Source organism: Trichoderma camerunense (assembly GCF_050948025.1).
Source record: "Trichoderma camerunense strain CBS 138272 chromosome Unknown V8C40scaffold_2, whole genome shotgun sequence".
Lineage (NCBI taxonomy): Eukaryota > Fungi > Ascomycota > Sordariomycetes > Hypocreales > Hypocreaceae > Trichoderma > Trichoderma camerunense.
In genome coordinates this window covers 322741-344048 of record NW_028145368.1, presented here as the reverse complement: position 1 = coordinate 344048, position 21308 = coordinate 322741, and the positions used below count along the sequence as shown (strand labels likewise).

Genomic DNA, 21308 nt, shown 5'->3' with positions numbered 1-21308 from the left:
GGCTGTAACTTGTACGTAACTGGATGTTGGATGCATCGGTGGCTGTTCACAGTGGGAAGAAAAGAATACAGCTTGGACTTGGCGTAAAGTCAAAGCTTTAGCAACGAATAGCTTCCCCTTGTATAGCTATCTAGGCATCATTGGCTAGCTGTGTATGATGAAGCGGCTTGAGACGCCGGGTATGCAGGAAGAATGGGAAATGATAGGACCAACGCTTTGGTTTCTCTTGTTGAAGAATTCCGTTGCACCTAGCGCTGCACACCTTTCTTTTCTTGCTTCATTCTGTATCTTTGTTGGTCGCTCATTGCATGGGGATCTGCGTCGGAGTTGAAGAGTTTGTTGTGAGAATACAACACTGACCTGAGTCAACTTACATGAGGTACATTGTATACTGCTGCCCACTTTAGTACAGAGTGACATTGTAAAAGTCGTATAGATGCATGGAAGCAAACCAGGACTGAGAATGCATCATACTGACTTATACGGCTATGCGGTACTTTCCCAATGCAGTAAGAATTGGAGATACTGTGTAAAATAACAATTTTTACTCTATCAATTTAAATAAAGAGATTAATTGAAAACTCGATTAAAAAAAAGAGGATAAAAGAGGAACCGGGACAGTGTGACGACACAACAGACTACCAAACAATTGAACACGGGTTTTCTGTGACTCTTCGACAACAAGGATCTGCCCTTAAACGAGACCGGGCGTTCTGCGGGGGCATCGCTCGACGAAAGAAACAATCGAGAAAAAAGGACCAACGGCGCAAATCACGGCCAATTCGACTGCGCGGACATGAGGATGTGGCTTGCTTTTCGCGAGGTGGCATGCCGCATGCATCTGATATGGTTTGATGGCATGATGCGCCATGGCATGACATTTGCTGCGCCGGCGGGGCTTGTTCTGCAGCTTGTTCTAATGCTGCATGGCCCCCCCTGTAGCCCTTCAGTTTCTCCGACGCCGCGCTCAAATCAATCACCAGCCTCGAACGGACTACGCGTGCGACGCCGGTTCTGTTTCTGCAATCTAGCATTGGTTGATTTGGTATTTTCACTGGGCTTTGATGGGATTGCCACTGTGCAGGCGAACGTCACACCAATCATGGCTTCGGTCCGTCCAGCCGAACGACAAACGAGATGGATGCGTCCTATCGGCCATGATATCACTGCCGTACGTGGGATGTAGCTGAGGGCTTCAAGGAGAAACGAGTATAAAGGAGCCGGTTCGTCTCCTGGATTGAGCCGTTTCTCTATAGCTTGTCTCTCCAGACTCTCCTCTCAGCATCACATTTCTTCTTGAAAACAGTTTCAATCTCGACTCAATTTCTACTTCCATTTACTACAACCTCAATAATACCAACTCCATCGTACATCATGGGCAGCATCGATATCCCCTCTGAGCAGTGGGCGCAGATCGTCGAAAAGACCGGTGGACGTACGCTTCCCCCCTTCCAAACTCCCAATTCTTCCTCCTCATCCATTCATCCATTGCTAACATCATCTCTCTCCAGCCGTTGTCTACAAGAGGATCCCCGTCCAGAAGCCTGGTCCCGATGAGGTCCTCGTCAACATCAAGTACTCTGGCGTCTGCCACACCGATCTCCACGCCATGATGGGCGACTGGCCCCTCGACACCAAGCTGCCCCTCGTCGGCGGCCACGAAGGTGCCGGCGTCGTCGTTGCCCGCGGCGAGCTCGTCAAGGACATTGAGATTGGCGACTACGCCGGCATCAAGTGGCTCAACGGCTCGTGCCTGAGCTGCTCCTACTGCCAGAACAGCGACGAGTCGCTCTGCCACAAGGCCCTGCTCTCCGGCTACACCGTCGACGGAACCTTCCAGGAGTACGCCATCGCAAAGGCCGCCCACGTCGCCCGCATCCCCAAGGAGTGCGACCTCGAGGCCGTCGCCCCCATCCTCTGTGCCGGTATTACTGTCTACAAGGGCCTCAAGGAGTCCAACACCCGGCCCGGCCAGACCGTTGCCGTCGTCGGTGCCGGTGGCGGTCTGGGTAGTATCGCCCTGCAGTACGCAAAGGCCATGGGCCTGCACACCATCGCCATCGACGGCGGCGACGAGAAGCGCGACCTGTGCATGAAGCTCGGCGCCTCCGCCTTTGTCGACTTCACAAAGACAAAGGACCTCGTCGCCGACGTCCGCGCCGCCACACAAGACGGCGAGGGCCCCCACGCCGCCCTCCTCGTCGCCGCACAGGAGAAGCCCTTCCAGCAGGCCACCCAGTACCTCCGCTCCAAGGGCGTCCTCGTCTGCATCGGTCTTCCTGCGGGTGCCCAGCTCAGCGCTCCCGTCTTCGACACCGTCATCCGCATGATTACCATCAAGGGCAGCTACGTCGGTAACCGCGCTGATACTGCTGAGGCGCTCGACTTCTTCCGCCGCGGTCTCATCACCGTGCCCTTCAAGACCATTGGCCTGAGCCAGCTGCAGGAGGTGTACACTCTGATGCACGACGGCAAGATTGCCGGCCGTATCGTCGTTGACCCTACGAAATAAATGGAACACGAGAATACATTCTTTCACATTTATGACTTTTAAATATGATGAAGAAAAAGCAAAACAAAAGTGATTGGTTTAGATATCATTCTGGGCGACTATAGGCGGGCGGGTGAGTTATTGCGAGTATGGGCGGTTGCATGGGCGGTTGGTTGCATGGGCGGGTGCTTGGGCTGTTTCGATATACATGGCGGCGGAGTGTTGTGGGATGTAAAGTATGATTATGACGAGCTTCTTTTCTTTATGAGTTAATTGATGAGACATGATACAAATATTTGACATCTTGTGTGAGAAAATAATCTTCAGTTGTGTGGCCAATAGATGTCTGGCTGTGAATAGCTGTTGGTCCCTTGGTACCTGTTATCAGCGTCTTTGCAACGCACTCTCCTCATTGGCCTGCAACCTGTCACCCAATCCTCATGACAGAGTCTTGACAACCTACAATGAATTGCCAAATGACAGAAAGCGACATAAATAACACGCAACTCTCATCACCATAATACACAATACAAGGTGTATATAATGTATATATTTTGTCAAGTACAAAAATCATCTGCCTAGTATCTACCCCGCGCCATATCGTAATCCGCTTATAACACACCCCTCTATGAACCGCCAGGGCCACCAAGAAGAGCAAATCTTCGCACAATGCTGGGTCCGTATTCTTGGTACTAAGTCAAATGTTAGCCATGATGCCATTCAAAGATATTTGGACAGGGTATATGTAACGTACCTCCGCCTTGGTGTGGCAGTAAGATCGGAACTCAGGAGTCTGACCGAGCAGACTGCCGCCGAACCAGGGGCCGTGTCGCTGTCTCTTGTGTGTAATAACCTGCACGTCGAGTCCACCGCTGCGGGCACCGCCGCTGCGCTGCTCGCTAGCCTGGATTCTGGCATCCACGAGCAGCTTAATATCTCGCTGCAATCGTCTTCCAAAGTCCTTGTAAAGGGTGCTTCCACCAGAGAGCACAATGTTCTTGTATAGGCCTCGTCGAACATCAATTGGGGACTGCTGAATGACGCCATCCACAACCACGGGCAGCGGGGTCAGGAAGTCGGACGTGTAGATCTCGGGGTTGAAGAAGATCTCGGGTGCCAGGAAACGTTCGTAACCGACATCGACAGTAACCTGGCGGCCACCGGGCTGGGTAACTACGTGCTTGGCAAAGCGGCTGCGGTCGCGGTCGTATCGGGCGAATTCCTTGACAATGTCGGGGCAGACGTAGCAGTACTCTTCCTTGATCTCCTGTGCTGTCTTCAGGGACGAATCGGGCTCGCCACGGTCTCGGAGAAGAGACTGGACAAAGTACGTAATGTCTCGACCGGCAACGGGAATCGACTTGATCGAAGATCCAATGACATATCCTTCAGCCACGGGGATGACGTGGGTGACACCATCACCAGAGTCGATGACGGTACCGGTCAGCGATCGATCCGAGACCTTAGACGAGGTCCACGAGGCCGCGAGGGCAAGGACGGCCTGCACGGCAATGTACATGCCGGCACAGTTGAAAGACTCAAAGAAGATCTCGGCCGTGTTTTCTCGGTTCTCGGGAGGGTTCAGTGGCTACCGTATCGTTAGCAATTCGGTTCTTGGTCTTCCGTTCCAGCCGGAGAGGGTGTCGTGTGTGGGAAACGTACAGGCTCAGTGAGAAGGAAGTAGTGATCTTCAGGCTCGACTCGCAGGTACTTGAAGATGGAGTTTGACCAAAACCGCTCCATGTGATCCTAGATACCCGTTAGACCATCTTCTCCTTATAATCTCGTGCTCCTCAGACGCATACCCAGTTCTCAATCTGACCGTGGCGGATGGGATAGTGGAGGCCATATCCGGGCCCGGCCGCGGCGCTAATGGCCTCATCGCCAATGTAATAATCCAGGTCCTCGGTTCCGCGCTTTGAGTTCAGGTGGCCGCTGGGACCAGCTCCTCCGGTGAGGAACGAGGGCTTGTTGGCAACGGAGGGACGACCCGATCCTGATCCTCCGGCACCCCCACCAGCTCCGGCCTTGGTCGCAATGGCGGTAGGGAAGACGAACGAAGGGGAATCATTTCCGGCAAAACCTGGCAGGCGAACGAGCACATGTCAGTCGAGTTCAATTCAGGAGGCGGGATATGAGGAACGGCGAGATGGTACCTAGCTTGGAGAAGCCCGTGCCGCTGTGAGAGTCTCGAGTTAGCACCTTGAACCAGGCTGTTGTCACGGAAGACAATCGGTGGAACAGGATAGGGAGAGGAGAGGAGAGGGGGGGCAGGAGGAGAGAGGAGGAGGGCGGAGCATGACTTACTTGTCCATGACAACGGCGGGAGTTTGGTTCGCCATGATTGCAAAAGGTGCTGGCAGCACAGGCAGAAACTCCCAGACTCGTGACGGTGAGGCGTCGAGATAGTTGCAGTCGGGAGAGCGAAGCAATGGAGCGTCGACAGCTGGACTCTAGGGACAAGTGGGGAGAGATGAATGGGAGTGGCACGTACGTAACGTGCCTTAGCTTCCATAGGATCAATGCTCAGCTAATTCTAGGCACGCTGTTAGTGAGCGAGACCGCTAAACCACAGCAGCTCCAGTTGCTCTGACGAATCTCACCAGCCCCGCCAGCTACCGCGCGGCCGGGGTTTATGTGCTTAAGGGGGGTTTTGTGGGGAGCTGCCAGATCAAAGGTTCCGACGTCATGCTGCGAATAGCTTCGCTTTTGGAGCATCCAATGATACATACGCATCTTGGGCACTCTGTACGCATTGCGACTTGGGAGTTTTGGTTTCGGTCACGCAATCTGAAAAGCTGCAGTTTCTGCTTGATTCCCTAGTTGTCTGTCTGTTTGTTACATTCTGCATCGGTGAATTAATGCCATTTCATGCATGATAAGGACTGACACTCATATATATCGGGACTCTTTGCTGAGATGCAGATTCTGGTCACGAAATAGATAGACCCAAACTATGCCATGAGGATCTACAGGGAAGCAACACAAACCTGGTGGAAAAAACACATTCAACAAACTCAAGCTTTCTCCTGATATATCAAGGAAGGCGTCGCCTACTGAAATCTCAACCACATAATGCGCCCTTGAGCCACTGCCTCCCATTGTGGCCTCCTGACAGTCTAACTGTTTTGGCTCGACATCGACGCTCTTTCTTGAATCTGCCTGCCATATTCACTGCGTATTCGGATACTTAGAAAGCCCCGGCTTTTGAGGGTTCAGAACGCTCGCGGTACCAGCTTTCTTCGCCTGCCGCGTGCGTGCTCGGTGCAAAATTTCTCGGCTATCTCTGTTGAAAAGCGACTGCGCTCTGTAGGCTGGCAGAACAAAAGGCGGTGGCTTTGTCTCGTGCTGAGAGCAATTCCTCTGCACGCACCTAAAAAGTCCAAAAACCTCAACACTTCCTAGATTTTATTCCTTCTACTCTCTTACTCTCTCCGTTCCCTCTCAGAGGGGCCGATCTGACCGTCCTAGCCCGTCTTCTTCCGCTCCTTTCCCCAATTATCAATATTGTTTCTTGTTTTCACAGCCTTCTGGACAGGTCTTCCGTATACTTTCTATACGAGACCTCGCACCCAAAGCATGAGCAGCGGCTGTGACCATGAAGTTTCCTCCATGATGGCTGACAACACATACGGAACTGATGGTGCACTCGATCGCGTTCTCGGCTTCGGTCAGAAACAGCTCAAGAGTGTTCCAGCAATCTTTATCCATGCTGGGGCGGGTTTTCATAGTCACCAAAACGAACATGTTCATCTTGAGGCTTGCGTGGCGTAAGGCATCCCCTTCTTCCTTTGGGTTTCTCTCCGACCCTTCTCTCGAATTCCCCCCTTTGATTCCCACTCTCTGTGCTAACTTGATGCATCATCCGATAGGGCCTGCGAGATGGGCATGAAATTTTTAAAAGCTGGCGCCACTGCCACCGAGGCCGTCGAAGTTGCTCTTCGCATCCTCGAGGACAAGGAGATAACGAATGCAGGCTACGGCTCAAATTTATCCATTGATGGCGTCGTCGAGTGCGATGCAACAATCGTTGATCATCTAGGACGCAGCGGTGCCTGTGGAGCTGTTCCAAGTCAGTCAATTGTACCATCTACATAGCTCAACACAAACGACATCCATCATGTCCAACTAACAAGGCTGCTTCTAATAGACATCCGAAACCCCATTTCATTGGCGAAGCTCATCTTGGACACGAGCAACAAACCTCTGAGCCTCCGTCGCGTTCCACCAAACGCTCTTGTTGGCGAAGGAGCAAGGCTCTTTGCTGAGGAACACGGCATGGCAACCTTTACCAACGAGTATCTCGTCTCAAAGAATTCCAGGGACCGCTTTCTACGATGGCAGGAGGACCTGAAGAGAGCTGATGTCAAGCCGAAAGATGCAAAAGGCGGTTTTGCTGCTAGCCCGATCAACATGAGCTGCGCTCCGTGTCAATACGATACAATGGCAATAACAGACCCTCATAAAGGCTTTCCTCGGGATCATACCGCAGCAATCCTGGCCGGCACGTGGAACGAAGGACAACCGGATTCTCCTTGTGTTGGCACGCCTAATACCGATGCTAGTAACATCTCTGAACCTCCAGCGTACCCGACAACATATGCTCGGGCTCTAGCTTCAACCCCAACGAATTCTCCGAGAAACCTCATGCGACCAACGTCGAGTGTGCTGATGCCGACGACATCTGCTACTCTAACGGGCGATATGAGCCCAATGATTTCACCCCACCGCCCAAAACGATACCATAGGAACACCAACCAAGGTGGCCATGGGAATGGTGTGAGCACTGGCTCCCCTCGAGATGAGGTCAAACAGACGCAAAAGTCTGGAGTAGCGACTTTCGATGGCTTGAAGCCCCCTAAGAATCTCGACAAGCTCCATGAGGTTTCGAACAACTTTGACGAAGATCAATTTCAACAAGAGGATGAAGCTGTCGTAAGTATTCGCGGTCTTAAGCGTCCGCTTAGCGTATCAAATGAAAACGAGGATTCAATCACGCAAACAGCAAAGCGCCAGTTCCAGTCCGGTAGCTCTGAAGAGGATTCGGTCACGGACACTATTGGTGCTATTGCAATTGATGATAGGGGCCACATTGCAGCAGGATCCTCATCTGGCGGCATTGGAATGAAACATCGGGGCCGCCTGGGACCAGCCGCCTTAGTTGGCATTGGGACGGCCGTTGTGCCTTGCGCTGAAGATGACAACGATAATCTCACGGTTGCGGCCGTAACGAGCGGCACGGGAGAACATATGGCCACCACGATGGCTTCTCAGAGGTGTGCTGAACGTCTCTATCATGGGACGCGTCGCGGTCCAGCCGGCATCGACGTTCAGGACGACGACGAAGATGCCATTATGGAATCTTTTATAGCTAAGGACTTTATGGATCACCCCGGGGTGAAAAACTGTCATTCCGCGGGTGCCATCGGCATCATGGCCGTCAAGAAGAACCGGAACGGCTATTATCTATACTTTGCCCACAATACAGACTCCTTTGCCCTGGCATCCATGGGCGGGCTAGAAAGAGAGCCGCGATGTGTCATGTCACGACTTCCCGACGGTGCTAAGATTGCAAAAGGTGGGCGCAAAGTTCGACTGGACTAAGGAGCTAGCAAAGGAAGAAATACGCTTCTATTACTTGGCATGTCAGGTTCTACCAGGCTGGAGGAGGAAATTGCAAGAGTGAAATGGCATTATGCTCCGTCTGTCTCTCCATCTTCATGTACTTCATTTCTCTCCTGATATTTGTACCTGGTACTCTCTTTGTATGATATTCGTATAGTGATTATCCCCCTCTATTCCTATATAGACATCTTTTTGTTTCCAGAACTCCCATGTCTTTTACCCAAAGCTATTATTGCAAGCTGCCCTTGGCTGATACTCACTGTTACACCAGCTCGGGCATCAATACAAGACTGTCTGAAACTTCCATCCTGCATTACAGCTCAAACTCGCAGACAGCCATTTTTTTATGTAATCACAAAATATGTCTTGTTCCTCTCTCCTCAAATGAATTGCTCATGGTTTTGGCGTCCCTGTGGCACTCCCAGTTTCCTCACGCCCGCTACCGTTGGTAATCTTCTTCTTCTTCTTCTTTTTCCGAGGCATAACGGCAGGCTTCGCTCCGTAATTACCTAGGGCGAGCACAGTTCCGCATGTGAGACACTCAGCGTTCTCTGGTGGTTCGCAGAATATGCTGAGACACACTGAGCAGACAAAGCCGGTGTCGACGACCTTGCCGTGGCAAAAGCAAGCAGTACGGAAGTCGACAGTATCGTGAGTCGGTGTGATGAGGTCCCCACGGGCCTCGGTATCGGGGATCAGACCAAACATGAGGTAGGTCAGCAAACCTTTGGGATTGGAGGCTTTAAGGAAGATGCCGTTTGTGTTGAAGCAGGCTTGCTGGAGGAACGTCGAATCTCCGGCAAGAGAAATGGTGTCAATGGCAACTTGGTTATGGGCGGCGGCAAAGACGGCGTTCATGGTGGGGATGTATTGGGAGGGTTCGGAGTCAGAGACGGAGATGACGACGATTCGGCCTTTGACGGGAGGAGGGGCGGTGGAGTTGACGGGAGCGGCATTGGAGATCGTGGTGTCTGATGAGCTTAGAGCTTGTGCGGCCTTGTTGATGCGACAGAGGGCGAGCGTCAGGGCTCCGGAGAGTTGTGTTGTTACCTGGTCGAGGTCTTGCACGGTGGTCTCTGCCATGAGCGTCTGGATGGACGAGAAGACGGAGGATTCGATCTGCGCGAACTGAGGGTATTTGTTGGCCGAGTTCGAAGGGGCATTCGTCTCGGCTGGCACATCTTGCATTTGAACATCCCCTGAATGGTCCTTTGTTGCCGTGGTAGCTGATGGGCTCTGAGGAGTGGGATACAGCCATACGGCGCGGTTCACGTGTGCGGCGATGACGGCGACCTGGTTGGTGTTGCTAAAGGCCAGATGGGCATTGACGAAGACGAGGATGTTGGAGATGGCCTGGGCGAGGGAGAGGGATGAATCGAGAGCGGCCCAGGCGCGTGGGTTTGTGTCGAGGACGATGGAGAGGAGGGAGGGAGAGTTGTCGGCCGCGGTGACCTCGTAGTGCTCCGAGACGTCGACGGCATCCATGATGACGGGTGGATGAGCTGGACGTAGGCTAACGGAGACAGCTACGAGGCCTGTTTAAGATGAGGGGGAGAGGAGGAAATGGTTCAGCTCGTTTGGATGTCGAATTTGGTTCGTGAATAGAAGAATGGTGTCGTTGGAATCGTTGGGCCAAAGTTAAATAGATAGAATAGGTAGATGGAAAGAGAGATATGCAAAAGAGACGCGAAGATGGAGACGCGGTTGTTGTATCCAGAGCTGATACACGAGAATTGCAATTTGATGGAATAGCTGGAGCTCAACAAGCAGAGCCAAAAAGGATGTTCATGGCATGTTGGGGTGAGGCTAGAAACTAGCAGCTGCAAGACGCAGCTCCGTCATTGACAAGGCTGACTTTGAGACCAAAAAAAGAATGACCTAGACCGGGATGGCACGGCTTTTGGCGAGAGACAACGCCAAGGCACGTGACTGGGCGACTGCATATTAATTAAGATGCTTCTCGCAGCATCCATGGAATATTTCAGTATACATTAGTAGACACTTTACAATATGACAGTTTGAAGTCTTGTCTTGTAATCTCTTCAAATTGTTAAAGTGGTGGAAATGGCGGAAGCAGGAGACGGAGATCCAATTACCAGACTGGTGAGCTTATAATACGACAGTGATGATGCAGTGTGGAGATGTATGTGCTAAAGCTTAGGTACTTGGCTGGTATTTAGGTGAAATCCGCTATAAGCCTGCAGATCCCTAAAGAGGTCTTTAAGCATCTCAAGAAGCCGTCTTTTTATTCCATTATCCCGGATAACGACAGGGATCGAAGGGATCGAATTATTCATTTTAACGCCTGCGAACAAGTCGAGTTCTACTGGGAATCGGAGCTTGGGTCGGATGTGCCCGTTTGGGCTTGCAAAGGCGATTTCACGCTGACGCTGCCCAAGGGAATAAGTGCCGTGGTTGCTTGGGGCCAGTACATATTAGATGGAGTGCTGCGGGATGAAGAAGTACTAGAAGATTAACGGCGAAAAGAAGAAAAAGTAATAAAGAAATTTATAGTAGATGCAGATATATCTAGTAGATGCAAATATATCTACTGAATACATGTATAGGTAAGTAGATCCAGTACTCATAGTTCATAGGACACTAAAAAAAGTAATAAAGAAATCGAAGAGCCAGAAGAAGAGGTACTGGAGTTTGGATGGAATGCTCAAGGTCGAAGAATGACGAAGGCTGCACCTAGACTACAAGTTCCAGGCCATGAGGGACCCTGAGCTCGACTGAATTAGTGACGAATCGAGTTCCCTGTGCTCCGTCCTCTCGTAGAACATGCTCGATAATAGGCCAATTGCAGCGCTGGAACCCAAAATTAACGTGCGCCAGCGTGGCATTTCCGGCGACATCACTGGCTGCATGGCGGGAGAATATTGCGCCAACCAGGTCGCTAACACAAACGGTGACGCCAGTAGGTGGGGTTGAAGCATCGACTATCGGGAGTGGGACAGAGCAGAGCCCTTGGAGCTTCATTTTTATCAGCTAAACCTGCGTATCTTATCTTTTTCTCCGGGGGGAACAGCTTGTGGCCTGTGACGTTTCGATAGAGTCGATCCATTCTCCATTCTCCAACTTGTTTCTTCCTTATTCAAACATCTAGTTGACCTTCATCCATACATCCCACTCCAAAGACCATTGGCATTAGACGATAAATGCATGCCCAAGCCGGAGCCTGGCTTTGATTGATTGACCCTATTCCAACCACAGACACAGACACAGACAAGGCCTGAAACAGATCATCTCAAACATGGCGACTGTGGCTCAGACGCTTCAAAGCTCGGGCCCGGCCGCGTCCCTCGAGGACCAGACGCTGCTCATCTTTGCGCGGCTCATGGAAGGCGGCCAGGAGGATGAAGAGACCGTTAGAGACCTGGACGCGTTGACCAAGCTGCTCAACGATGATGCCAATGCTCAGCAGAAGAACAAGGAGCACAAGTCCATCTGCAAGCTCATCGATAGCGATTGCGTCGACACCATTCTGTGCTATCTGGACATGCGCCAGCCCGAGATTGTCCGCGGCCACGCTACTCTGACGACATCGGCCTACCTGAGGGCTGCCGACGAGCAAGGCTCCAAGAATCTGTCTGCTTTTTTCTTTGATCGAGTCAAGAGAGGCACATACGATGACTACATCGTGGCCTTTTGCGTTGCGGCGGCCATCTTCCCCATTGTTCCGGATCTCTCCGCCGAGCTGTTTCTCAATGAAGGATTTCTCGTTTCACTGGGCCCCCTGATGAGGAGGAAGTGGAAGAGCAGAAAGGTGGAGACTGCGTGCTTGGAAATGCTCAACGCTTCTTGCATGAATTCTGCGTGTCGAGAGGCCATTCAAAAGTACTGCGTCGAGTGGCTCGAGGAGGTGGTTGACCAGGATCTGGATGGAGAGGTTCGCAGTATGAATGCGGACCCCAACGTCCATAGCGAGGGCGGCTCCATTAACATGAGGAAGCATTCCGAGCAGGTTCAGCACCTGGCCGCTGTCATTTTGGCCAAGCTTAGGGTGAGAAATTGATCCGTCTTTACACCTTTGGCACAACAAAAGCTTGTGATTGATTGTGTATGGCTGACTGACTCAGAATGAAGGTCGTGCCGTCGAACCCGGCGACGAAGGATCCAAATCAACCTAGGATCGAGACAGCGGTAACGAGCATTGAAGATTTATCTGGCATGTTTACCAAGATGATTTTGCGTGACGAGGATCACGGAAGACAGCATTCTATAGAGGGCCTTGCCTATGCATCTCTTCAACCAAAGATTAAGGAGTCAATCATTAACAACCCCGAACTACTAAAGAAACTCGTCAAAACCCTCAAGGACGCACCACCCCGATCCCCAATGACCTATGGAGCTCTTAGCATCTTTCTCAACCTAACCCGATATCGACCCTCTCTTACTGAAGAGGAGAAGAAGATGTCGCAACTCAAGGCTTACGCGGACGCAGCTGGCAAGTTGGCCCCCCCAGACGTTCTAGATGACGATGATCACGTCTCCAAGAGGTGCAAGGTTGTCTTTGATGTCGGCCTCACTCCTGTTCTCGTTACACACAGCAAAAACGGATCACCAGCATCAATAACCATTATTATATCCATCATTCACTCATTCGCAATGACAAAGGCGCTTCGTGGCCCCCTGGCTCAGCAGGGAGCCCTCAGTATGCTATTGGCCGCATGGACGGCTCTTCCAGAAACCGAAGCGACTGGCCGCCGCATGGCCGCACAAGCAATTGCTCGCATCCTCATCAGCACCAATCCTACTCTTGTATTCGGTGGCAATCGTTCCAGCTCAGCCATTGCTGCTATACGACCCCTAGCCTCTATTCTCCCCCCTGATCCCGCGGCTGACAGACGAGACTTGCTTCCAACCTTTGAAGGGCTCATGGCACTTACCAACTTGGCTTCGATGGAAGATGAAGAAATTCCTCGCTCCATTATAAGTGTCGCATGGGGCCAGATCGAGGAGCAGATGCTGTCTTCCAACGACCGCGTGTCTCAAGCAGCAGTTGAGCTGGTTTGTAACCTTATGCAAGCGCCAGAAGGCATAGCACTTTACGCAGATGGCAACCCACAAGCCAAGAACCGAATCCACATTCTCCTGGCATTAGCAGACGCTGAAGATGCAGGCACACGCAGCGCAGCAGGTGGTGCTCTGGCTTCCTTGACAGGCTACGAGAGCGTGGCGAAGCTAGTATTGCAAAGAGAGGGAGGCATCAAGGTTATTCTAGGGATGTGCACAGACAAGGACGAAGGGCTGCGGCATAGAGGCGTGGTTACGCTTTACAACATGGTCGCGGGGGATGTGGAAGTGTGCCAGCTCGCAAGGGAAAAGGTCAAGGAGGCGGATGGAATCGAGGCGCTGAAGGAATCTCTCAAGTTGACTAGGAGGCCGGAGGTTCTGCAGCTTACGGTTGAAACGTTGAAGGCGCTTTTGGGACAGGAGTAGTGTGCATGGAGGGAGCGGCTTTCGCATCTCTCGTTGTTTTGTTTTTTTCCTCCTGTTAGTGGAATTGCATTTGATAGCTTTTATAGGCATTATTATTTGAATTGAATTGGGCATTGAGAGACCTCTAGGTTCTCTCTTTTTCCCTTATATATACACATTCACTATGGCTATGTCTACATATGTACTGGAATAAATGAAGGAGTCGAATAAGAAAACTTTTGTTATGCCATTTCTATAAAAATCCCTAATTGTCTACCCTGTTCAAAACAGCAACGCCTTCAACATGACCCGTCTGGGGAAAGAAATCGAACCCCCTCAAACTCTCAATCTCATACCTCTTACCCTCCCCCTCGCCCCTAACCAAAACACCCACGTCCCGCGCCTGAGTATGCACGTTACAACTAACGTACACAACCCTCCTGGGCCCGAAGCGGCGCAGCTGGCCGAGGAAATCCGCGTCGCAGCCCTTGCGCGGGGGGTCGAGGATGACGGTGGTCTCTTCGGGGTCGTAAGTCACGCTCTTGAAGAGCTCGCCGGCGTCGGCGGCGATGAACTTGCAGCGGTCCTCGCCGAGGCCGTTGAGGGCGGCGTTTTGGCGCGCGGAGGCGATGGAGTCGGCGGCGATGTCGATGCCGGTGGAGTGCTGGAAGACGGAGGCGAGGGTGATTGTGAAGAGGCCGGAGCCGGAGTAGGCGTCGATGAGGTACTTGATAGCGGAGGAGGAGGAGGATGAGGATGATGACGGGGGCAGGACGTGCTGCTTGATGTAGTCTGTGAAGACGGGCAGGATGGAGTTGTTATTTTGGAAGAAGGAGCCCGCGGGGTTCGTGAAGTGGTGATCTCGGATGTATTCGTGCGTGGTGGCCTTGGAGTCTGTCTCACATGTCTTGATGTCGATGCCAAACTCGCTGTCGTTGCGGACGGTGAAAGGGGGCAAGTTGTCCGCGGCGGGGGCGGCGTCATCTCCAGCAGCATCGACGGGATGGCGCTGAGTGTTTTCTCGCAGCAGAATCGTTGCGCCTCGCTGGTACTCGCCAAACTCCTTCTGCATCCTCTCCCGCTCGCGCTTCATGCCCAGCCGGACGACGTCGGTGCCGATGGGGCAGTCCTCAATGTCCATGACCTTGCGCTGGCCCTTTTTCATGAAGCCAATGTCGGGACAGCTCTCGAACTGAGGCTTGGGGCCACCCTTGTTCCTCTTATGCGGGCGGAACCCCGGGGGCCCGTCAAAGTGAGGCGTCAACTTCGTGCGGTAGCCGTACTGCAGCGGGCTGCCGATGGTGTCGAGGATGGACGGCACCAGCTCTGCGGGAAGGTTGGCGAAGTTCTGAAAGGCCTTGTCGACGATCCTGCGCTTGCGGCGGAGCTGCTCGGCGTAGTCGAGCATCTGGAACTGGCAGCCGCCGCAGGTGCCAAAATACTTGCACTGGATGCGGGAGTCGTCGCGCAGCGGGGAGGGCTTGACGATGGAGATGAAGTCGGCGACGGTCTGGTTCTCGCGGCGTAGGTGGCGGAACACCTTGACCTTGGCGATGTCGCCGGGCACGGTAAATGGTACGACGTATACCTGGTTTGAGCCGGCCCTCATGGCCAGCCCATCACCAGTGGAAGAAAGCTCCAAGACTTCGACTTCGGTCTCGGTTCCTTCAGCAGGCAGGTCTTCTTGCGTCTCGGTGGCTTCGCCGTCGGCGGGGGTATCAGTTTCGGATTTCCGTGACTCTAGGAGCGCTTCGATATCGTATCGCAAGACCTCCTCTGAAGACCCTTCGGTAATGTTCTTTTCTCTCTTTGTCTTCTTCTGCTTCCAGCTGCGATTGTTGCCGCCGGGATTGGGCCGCTTAGGCCTGTTGCCATTGGCACCATTGCTGCTCGTCTGGGGCGCGGCTGAAGGTGCTGAAGGCGCCGCAGAAGCTTGAGCGGTCGCCATGAATGTCGACGGACGAAGAAAGCGGACGGGTGGTGGTCTTAGTCGGCAAGGCTGGAGGACGAGGCTGGCGATGGTGGGATACGATGAGAAGGGCCGTATCAGGTTTCTCATAGACGATGCGGAAACTCTGTAGCAATTGACGAATAGCGGATAGCACAAGGCACTCAGATGGCCTGGAGCTAGAAAACTGCCTTGTATCGATTCAATGCGCTACCGATGGCTTCATCTAACGAGTCGAATTTCTGTAGAAAGTTTTGCCTTTGCATCCACGAAGAAAAAAAAAAACATGCAACCAAAAAAAAGTTACTTGATATGGAAGTCCCTGCGCTCCGTACACGGTTGACGAGCTGCAATCCAGTGCCTCTGATTGGCCGCCGCCGCGATAAGACATGCGGCATGGCTGATAGGCGGTCACAGGGGACTCCGAGCCTATTTTAGCACTAACTTCTGGGCCTTTTTGGTTGTCACGAGGGCACTGGGAACACTGGTAAGCCATAGTAACGGGAAAGCATGGCATTGGATCCAGCTGACTGGCAGATGCGGAGCCAGACGGTCCACATGTGGCAGCCAGCGATTTTTTTGGGGAAAAAGGGAAGGGGAGTGAGTTCGTGCTTCTGGGGCTGGTTGAGGTGATGAGGCCGATTCTGCGGGAATGAGAATCCGATAATACTATGGCGGTGTCTGCTTTCTTTTACATAGTAAGCTGAGGCTCGGGTTACTGTTACTCCTGTCTTCAACCACAGAACCGTGTTTAGTCATTTGTTTCACCGGTTTGGACCTCGTGGTGCCTCTTCGTGTTGCGCCAACAACGCCAGTTAGTTTCTTGTAAGTGAGTGAGTCGCACCGCGCTTATTAAGTGGTCCGAATCAATCCGACGAATCTGTTGCTGGAGATAACAGACGCCCTGCCGGCGATTATGTACATACCCCGGGTCTCCTGAATATCATCCTTGGAATCACTTGTCCGGTCGGTTTCTCCATTAATAATTAATAAACGGTACTAGTACATACTGTTAGCAAACGCGCACGCCGACGTCCCGGAGCAGACGCCGACCACCCATCCTTTTCCTTTGTGCAACCAACTTCCAACATGAGTGAGTAACATCCCCGATTTTCTTCTTATCTTTCCTTCATCTTCTTCCCTCCATCTTTCACAATATCGTCTCTACTAATAAGACGACTTATTTTCTTCTTTATATTCTTATAATACATTTATCTGCTCTCATCTCTTGCGGCTTATTGACTTACGATGTGGATAGAATCGCCGGCTGTTCGCGGCCCCCGGCTTCTGGGATCGCTGCTCCTGGCCATCACTCTCCCCAACGCCATCACTGTCCAGGCAGCTGCCATACAGCAGGAGATTATCTTCCAAAAAGAGACTCCAGGACATGTCGGCGGCGTCGCCAGTGAGAGCAGAGAATGCAGCGCCATAGGCAGAGATTTGCTGGCTAGAGGGGTATGTTGCGTGCTAAGATTATAGACCGAAGATGTCTCACCCGAACCATCATCACCATTAGGGAATTAACCTTTCTATTTCTTCATTTAGGGCAATGCCATCGATGCCTTGGTCGGCACAACATTCTGTGTTGGCGTTATTGGCATGTATCACTCAGGCATCGGCGGCGGAGGCTTTGCCGTGGTCCGCGATGCCAACGGCGAGTATGAAGCCATCGACTTCAGAGAAGCTGCGCCAGCCGCGGCCTTTGAGGACATGTACAAGAACAACGCAAGCGCAAGCATCCGCGGCGGCCTTGCCGTCGGCGTCCCCAGCGAGATCAAGGGACTCGAGTACATGCACACAAAGTACGGCGTCCTCCCCTGGAAGACGGTCATGCAGGGCGCCATCCATGTGGCTCGTAATGGATTCCGAGGTAAGTTCTGCTCCCCTGAAGAATTTTACACCGTGTGCTGATTGAGTGGCGATAGTTTCGAGCGATCTTGTACGGTACATGAGTAGCACGTTCAAGGCGGACGGGGGGACTTTTCTCACAAAGGACCCCAACTGGGCTGCAGACTTTGCCCCTGATGGTGCGTCTAGAAAACTCGATTAGTCTATTGATGAGATGATCTAGACACAAACTAATTTGTTCTAGGGGATCTGGTCAAAGAAGGTGCCTGGATGACGCGGAAACGCTACGCAGAGTAAGCCACTTACTTCCCCTTGGACCGTTAAGCTTCGGATAGAATGCTTACCCATCTTCTAGCACCCTTGAGAAGGTTTCCAATCATGGCTCTGAAATATTTTATTCTGGAGAACTAGGTAAGCCTCAAGCTTATATGTGCCGCCGTAAAGGTTCTTATAACTAATCCATCACGTACAGCCGAGACCATTGTCGACTATGTTCGACGCACCGGCGGGACAATGACCCTCGACGACATGGCAAATTACAAAGTCGTCATCCGTCCCGTTCACAATGTGACTTATCGAGGCCTCACTCTCCACGGCATCGGTTCCCCCGCCGGCGGCGCCGTCAGTCTCCAGATTCTCAAAATCATGGAGCGGTATGACTCGAAAGACTGGTCCGACCAAGACCTGTCCCGCCATCGCCTCACCGAAGCTATGCGCTTTGCGTACGCCGCCCGAATCAGCCTCGGCGATCCAGAGTTTGTAGATGCCGATGTGGAGGGCTTTGAAAAGGAGATGCTCGACCCGAAGAACATTGATGCCATTCACGAGAGGATCTGGGATAATCAGACACATCCTACAAAGTATTACAACCCGGAGGACTTTTACGTACCCGAGAACCATGGCACCTCGCACATTGTGGCCGCTGACAAGTCGGGCATGGCCGTCTCCTTGACGACGACTGTCAACCTCCTTTTCGGAGCCCAAATCGTCGAGCCTGAAACCGGCATCATCCTGTAAGTCTCTCCCTCTTTCCCATGAAATCTATCTCCACGATTTCGCCACTAATATTACATGTCTAGAAACAATGAAATGAACGACTTCTCCATTCCCGGCGTCAGCAACGAATTCGGCTTCGCCCCCTCCGTAGCAAACTACATCCGCCCCGGCAAACGCCCCCTCTCCTCCATCACCCCCATCATCGCCGCCTTCCCCAACGGCACCCTCTACGCCGCCATCGGCGCCGCCGGCGGCTCCCGAATCATCTCCGCCACGGCCCAAGTCCTATGGCACGTCCTCGATGACCACGACGCCACTCTGGCGGGTGCTCTGCAGCGACCACGTCTTCACGATCAACTCATGCCGAATACCGTCCTGCTTGAAGAAATGTTCGACGATGAAGTAGCTTTGGGATTGGAGAAGAGAGGGCACAACGTGACTTGGGCTCGGCCGGGCTTGAGCTCCGTACAGGCCGTTAGGAGATTCACAGACGGTGTGTTTGAGGCGGCGGGCGAGCCGAGACAGAAGAACAGCGCGGGATACACGCTGTAGAAGGGGGAACGGAGTTTTATGAAAGGGAGCGTATGGGTATAGGTAAATGGATAGAGGTTAGACATTGCAGTGATACCATTAGCATTAGCGCAACCATTGGGTTTTCTTCTTGAATATGCTCGTCTTGCCGCTTTCTATTCTATTCTCGAATTCTGTCTCCATAATCTTTGCCTCAAAAGCAAGCATCTATAAATGTACCCTCCGCTAACCAGTCTATCAATAAAAGAAAAGGGGGTATCTCCTAGTTCTATATACCTAGCATTCTGCAATAAACACGAAACCAAACCATTATTCTTCACCTTCTTCTGCAAAGTGCCACCAGCCGGTCCATCTGCGCCAGCCATTTCTCTTCAAATACTTCTTCGGAGAATCTCGTTGCTGATTTCCTCGCGCGTAGGCGCATCGCCAGGGGGTCGGGAAGCGAAAGGGCTGCTTCGTATCCTGCTGCAAACTCGGCTGCAGTTGATCCGTGGAAGCCTAGAATCGTTCCGTCAGTATACTGTTATCTGAGTCCAGTTTCCTTATTCTCCAGACTTACCCGTTGGCTGGCCATCAACTTCAGTGACAATGTCCAGCTTGGGGCCACCGCTATCATGGACCACGGAAATCAACCCGGCGGCCTGGTACTCCACGACGCCGATTCCAAAGTGCTCGTTCCACATTCCATTGACGCCCACAGAAGCTTTCCTCGACCAGTCAAGAATCTCTGCCCAAGAAGCGTTGATATGAAATAGGACACGATCCTTGATACCGAGCTCATTCGCCATTAGCCGCAGCTTGTAGACCCTCTTGGAATCCGAGTCATCTCGAACGCTTCCAATGAGAACGAGTTTTGCTTTTTCTGCAGCTTCCGTCTTCGTCTTGACGAAATCAGCAAAAGACTGGAGAACGAGCGGGTGGTTCTTTTCAGGGCGAAACTGCGCAATATATATGAGAATCGGCTCTCGTTTCTTCTCGCTCTCTGCGGAAACGTCGACCTCCTTCTCAAATTCGCTGACGGCCACCGGGGGATATACGACAGCAATTGGGTTCTCTCGGTCTTTTCCTCGACGGTATGGGCCCCACAAGCTCTTTACATGACCCTGGGTCCATGTGGAGTTCGTCATGACAACATCGATGGAGGATCCTACAATAGAGTAGAGAAGAGCAAACAAATGCCAGTATGCCTTCTTCACGGCCCCCTTGGCTCCGGTGCCCCGACCAGCATTGACTCCCTGGGAGCCCACAGCAGATGTAGGATCTAGAGATTCTAGCATGTCGGTAGAGATTGTCGGATAGTGTACATAGGCACCAGTGGGTACGCTCCGAAATAAGAGCTTCGAGAGGCTGAGTGCAAATGCGTAACCCATGGTATCAATAAAAACATCAGGCACCAGGAGGGAGAAGGCGTCCCAGGCGAGAACTATCGAGCCCAGAGACTGCCCCAGGAGTGTAAACACTGGCCACCTTGACGCAAGAACCCAGCGTGTCTTGGAGAGGTCGAGGAATTGGACAGTCGGGGCGTGGAGCTCGATATTGAATCGGGTCTACATTTCAGTTTAATAAGACTGTCTCTCCGTGTCTGATCTTGATTCTAGATTCTTACCTTGATTCGGTTTAGAACCGCACCTTTGGTTAGGGTGCGATCTCCGGTATACACAAAGCACTTGGCTCTCGGCCATCGATCTTGTGTCGCACGAATGGCAGCCCACAGAACTCGCTCTCCGCCACCTCCAGCATTGCTGACGCGGTGTTAATGAAATGCAATGGGGAGTCATCGGAGGGACGGCAGCTAGGGAGGGGCCGCGGCCACTTGGAGAGAATCATACCAGAAGGGGTGGAAGAAGCCAACTACTCCGTCCCAGTCTTTGGAGTCCTTGAGGTTGCCGTTTGCATCCAGTGAATCATTAGTTGTGCTGCCTGACTCTGGGCGTTGTTGCAAGTATTTCTTGTGTTCTTCATCCATCAAGGTGACCAGGTGCTTCCGCGTGCCATCCGTCTTGACTCGCAATATCCATCCGATGCCAGAGGCGATGAGGGGAAGAACGAAGAGCAGAATCAACGGCGAGGTTGCCACAAAAGTCACAAAGATGGCCATTGAGGAGGAATTCAGCTCAAGAGCAGAAGACGGCTGGCTGCATGTCGCCGCCTCTGCCGAGCACTTGTCCGCCATGGGCAGGCCGGGAAACTCGTTCTCGCTTTGATATTGGCGATGCCTGGTTTGGGGGCTTTTCCGGTCGTGCTGCTGATGCCTGGTTATTTAAATGCCCGCAATGCCACACGCCTTGACGCGACAGCAGGTGGCATTGCCAGAGACAGAGACAATGGAAGAGAGAAGATGGGAATGAGAGTGAGGTGCAGAAGGGAAACAAGCATGTGGGGGAATCTGCCTGTATGACTTGCTAGGTACATTATGACAGCTTGTCCCAGGCACTGGCTCCAGTT

The 21308-nt window shown here is 52.4% G+C and overlaps 9 protein-coding genes across 9 annotated transcripts; 5 read left to right on the top strand and 4 right to left on the bottom strand.

Moving 5' to 3' along the window:
* Positions 1 to 966: 966 nt before the first annotated feature.
* Positions 967 to 2834, top strand: V8C40DRAFT_232050 (chaperonin 10-like protein). The gene is made up of 2 exons (XM_083213060.1): positions 967 to 1435; positions 1512 to 2834. The coding sequence occupies exons 1-2, from the start codon at positions 1375 to 1377 to the stop codon at positions 2510 to 2512; spliced, it is 1062 nt and encodes a 353-aa protein (XP_083077523.1). The 5' UTR covers positions 967 to 1374; the 3' UTR covers positions 2513 to 2834.
* Positions 2835 to 3030: 196 nt separating this feature from the next.
* V8C40DRAFT_232049 (actin-related protein 3) lies at positions 3031 to 5032 on the bottom strand. The gene is made up of 6 exons (XM_083213059.1): positions 4799 to 5032; positions 4648 to 4670; positions 4297 to 4574; positions 4154 to 4240; positions 3246 to 4079; positions 3031 to 3183 (listed from the first exon to the last, which is right to left on the bottom strand). Exons 1-6 carry the CDS (start codon positions 4831 to 4833, stop codon positions 3118 to 3120), a joined length of 1323 nt encoding a protein of 440 aa, XP_083077522.1. The 5' UTR covers positions 4834 to 5032; the 3' UTR covers positions 3031 to 3117.
* An 800-nt stretch (positions 5033 to 5832) lies between these two features.
* On the top strand, positions 5833 to 8302 carry V8C40DRAFT_89842 (nucleophile aminohydrolase). The gene is made up of 3 exons (XM_083223580.1): positions 5833 to 6261; positions 6364 to 6563; positions 6642 to 8302. The coding sequence occupies exons 1-3, from the start codon at positions 6071 to 6073 to the stop codon at positions 8093 to 8095; spliced, it is 1845 nt and encodes a 614-aa protein (XP_083077521.1). The 5' UTR covers positions 5833 to 6070; the 3' UTR covers positions 8096 to 8302.
* On the bottom strand, positions 8168 to 9960 carry V8C40DRAFT_232045 (TFIIH/NER complex subunit TFB4). Its single transcript, XM_083213058.1, has one exon. The coding sequence runs from the start codon at positions 9599 to 9601 to the stop codon at positions 8510 to 8512; it is 1092 nt and encodes a 363-aa protein (XP_083077520.1). The 5' UTR covers positions 9602 to 9960; the 3' UTR covers positions 8168 to 8509.
* A 157-nt stretch (positions 9961 to 10117) lies between these two features.
* On the top strand, positions 10118 to 10698 carry V8C40DRAFT_232044 (uncharacterized protein). Its single transcript, XM_083213057.1, has 2 exons — positions 10118 to 10219; positions 10297 to 10698. The coding sequence occupies exons 1-2, from the start codon at positions 10181 to 10183 to the stop codon at positions 10591 to 10593; spliced, it is 336 nt and encodes a 111-aa protein (XP_083077519.1). The 5' UTR covers positions 10118 to 10180; the 3' UTR covers positions 10594 to 10698.
* Positions 10699 to 11278: 580 nt separating this feature from the next.
* On the top strand, positions 11279 to 13695 carry V8C40DRAFT_89820 (myosin-binding striated muscle assembly central-domain-containing protein). Its single transcript, XM_083223579.1, has 2 exons — positions 11279 to 12122; positions 12206 to 13695. Exons 1-2 carry the CDS (start codon positions 11373 to 11375, stop codon positions 13559 to 13561), a joined length of 2106 nt encoding a protein of 701 aa, XP_083077518.1. The 5' UTR covers positions 11279 to 11372; the 3' UTR covers positions 13562 to 13695.
* Positions 13647 to 15774, bottom strand: V8C40DRAFT_232042 (tRNA (uracil(54)-C(5))-methyltransferase). The gene has a single exon (XM_083213056.1). The coding sequence runs from the start codon at positions 15597 to 15599 to the stop codon at positions 13806 to 13808; it is 1794 nt and encodes a 597-aa protein (XP_083077517.1). The 5' UTR covers positions 15600 to 15774; the 3' UTR covers positions 13647 to 13805.
* A 317-nt stretch (positions 15775 to 16091) lies between these two features.
* On the top strand, positions 16092 to 18980 carry V8C40DRAFT_89764 (gamma-glutamyltranspeptidase). Its single transcript, XM_083223578.1, has 8 exons — positions 16092 to 16581; positions 16747 to 16943; positions 17034 to 17358; positions 17414 to 17515; positions 17581 to 17629; positions 17692 to 17747; positions 17809 to 18349; positions 18416 to 18980. The coding sequence occupies exons 1-8, from the start codon at positions 16578 to 16580 to the stop codon at positions 18882 to 18884; spliced, it is 1743 nt and encodes a 580-aa protein (XP_083077516.1). The 5' UTR covers positions 16092 to 16577; the 3' UTR covers positions 18885 to 18980.
* Positions 18980 to 21276, bottom strand: V8C40DRAFT_232040 (alpha-1,2-mannosyltransferase ALG11). The gene is made up of 4 exons (XM_083213055.1): positions 20693 to 21276; positions 20470 to 20605; positions 19423 to 20410; positions 18980 to 19361 (listed from the first exon to the last, which is right to left on the bottom strand). The coding sequence occupies exons 1-4, from the start codon at positions 21034 to 21036 to the stop codon at positions 19180 to 19182; spliced, it is 1650 nt and encodes a 549-aa protein (XP_083077515.1). The 5' UTR covers positions 21037 to 21276; the 3' UTR covers positions 18980 to 19179.
* Between the last annotated feature and the right edge of the window lie 32 nt (positions 21277 to 21308).